Source organism: Barbus barbus (genome assembly GCF_936440315.1).
Source record: "Barbus barbus genome assembly, chromosome: 3".
Lineage (NCBI taxonomy): Eukaryota > Metazoa > Chordata > Actinopteri > Cypriniformes > Cyprinidae > Barbus > Barbus barbus.
In genome coordinates, this window is record NC_136731.1 from 41062617 (window position 1) to 41063777 (window position 1161).

Genomic DNA, 1161 nt, shown 5'->3' on the forward strand with positions numbered 1-1161 from the left:
TTATTTTAAATAATAAAACAATGTTTTTGTGTGGTTTTACTTTGTTTTACTCTGTTCTGAAATAACATTTTCAGCTGACCTAAGCAAGCAACATTAATATAAATGCATTATTAAATGTTTAATTTGTGAATATAAGATTAAATGAGAAATGTATACCATTTTTTGCACTATAATTAAATTTTGTGCTCTAATATTTCAGATAAATATTATTAAACAAGTATTGTTTTTTTTTATTGTTTGTTTTTTTTTTGGTAGGTTTTGGTTGGATTTTTTTCTTTTTTCAGAGGCACTGCAGCATTAAAAATAATGCATTATTAAATTAGTTTATTTTGTGAATGTAAGACTGAATGCAGAGATTTCAGTTTCATTATTACCCGCAGGCTCGGCCGAACCAAGCGTCACAGTGCTGTTTACCAGAGACAGTGTGAGGCGCAGGGGTGCGGGATGTCTGAAGACATGCCGTCTGTCCCAAAGCACCTGCCCCTCAGTGACTGTACGCACTCATATTCCGGCGAGCAGCTCACGCCTCGCTCCGAGAACACAGTCTTAAGCCTGGTCCACAACGACACCTTCTGGACCCTGCAGCCCGCTCCGGGGAACTGCGAGTACTACTGGCAGGCCATCCTCCTCATGACCTCCGGGGGCAGCGTGCTGATCTGCGGGATGGTGCTGAGTGGACTTTACTTCGCTGGCTTCTCCTTGATGGCCACCAATATCCTGGGCCCCGCTCTGCTATCTTTGGGGCTGATGGTGCTGGTGGTGGGGTTGATTTTGATGCCCGTCACACAACAAATGAGGCATCAGAGCGCGACGAAACGCCTCTGCAGTTACTATAAGCCTCACTGAGGACATTGTGAAGGAATAGTTCACCCAAAAATTACATTTCTGTCATCATTTATTCACCCCCTACTTGTCCCAAACCTCTTTCATATAGGAAATGATGACAGAAATTTAATTATTAAGGTGAACTATCCATTAAAGGCAAGACACTACAAGCAAAACACTGTTGTTTGTTTTCGGGGGGTTTTTATGCAGTGGTGAATTTTATGATTTTTAGCTATTTTGCATCCATAACGTGTCTTTTTTTTTCCAGACCATGCTTATTATTGTCAACTAAAACTGTTAAAAACATTTTTGCACTTAAAGCTGAAATAAAACATA

General features: G+C 40.1%; 1 protein-coding gene across 1 annotated transcript; it reads left to right on the plus strand.

The window, feature by feature from the left end:
- Positions 1 to 444: 444 nt before the first annotated feature.
- On the plus strand, positions 445 to 846 carry LOC306858916 (phosphoinositide-interacting protein-like; the record flags this gene model as incomplete). The annotated part of the gene is made up of 1 exon (XM_079399718.1): positions 445 to 846. One exon carries the CDS (start codon positions 445 to 447, stop codon positions 844 to 846), a length of 402 nt encoding a protein of 133 aa, XP_079255844.1.
- Between the last annotated feature and the right edge of the window lie 315 nt (positions 847 to 1161).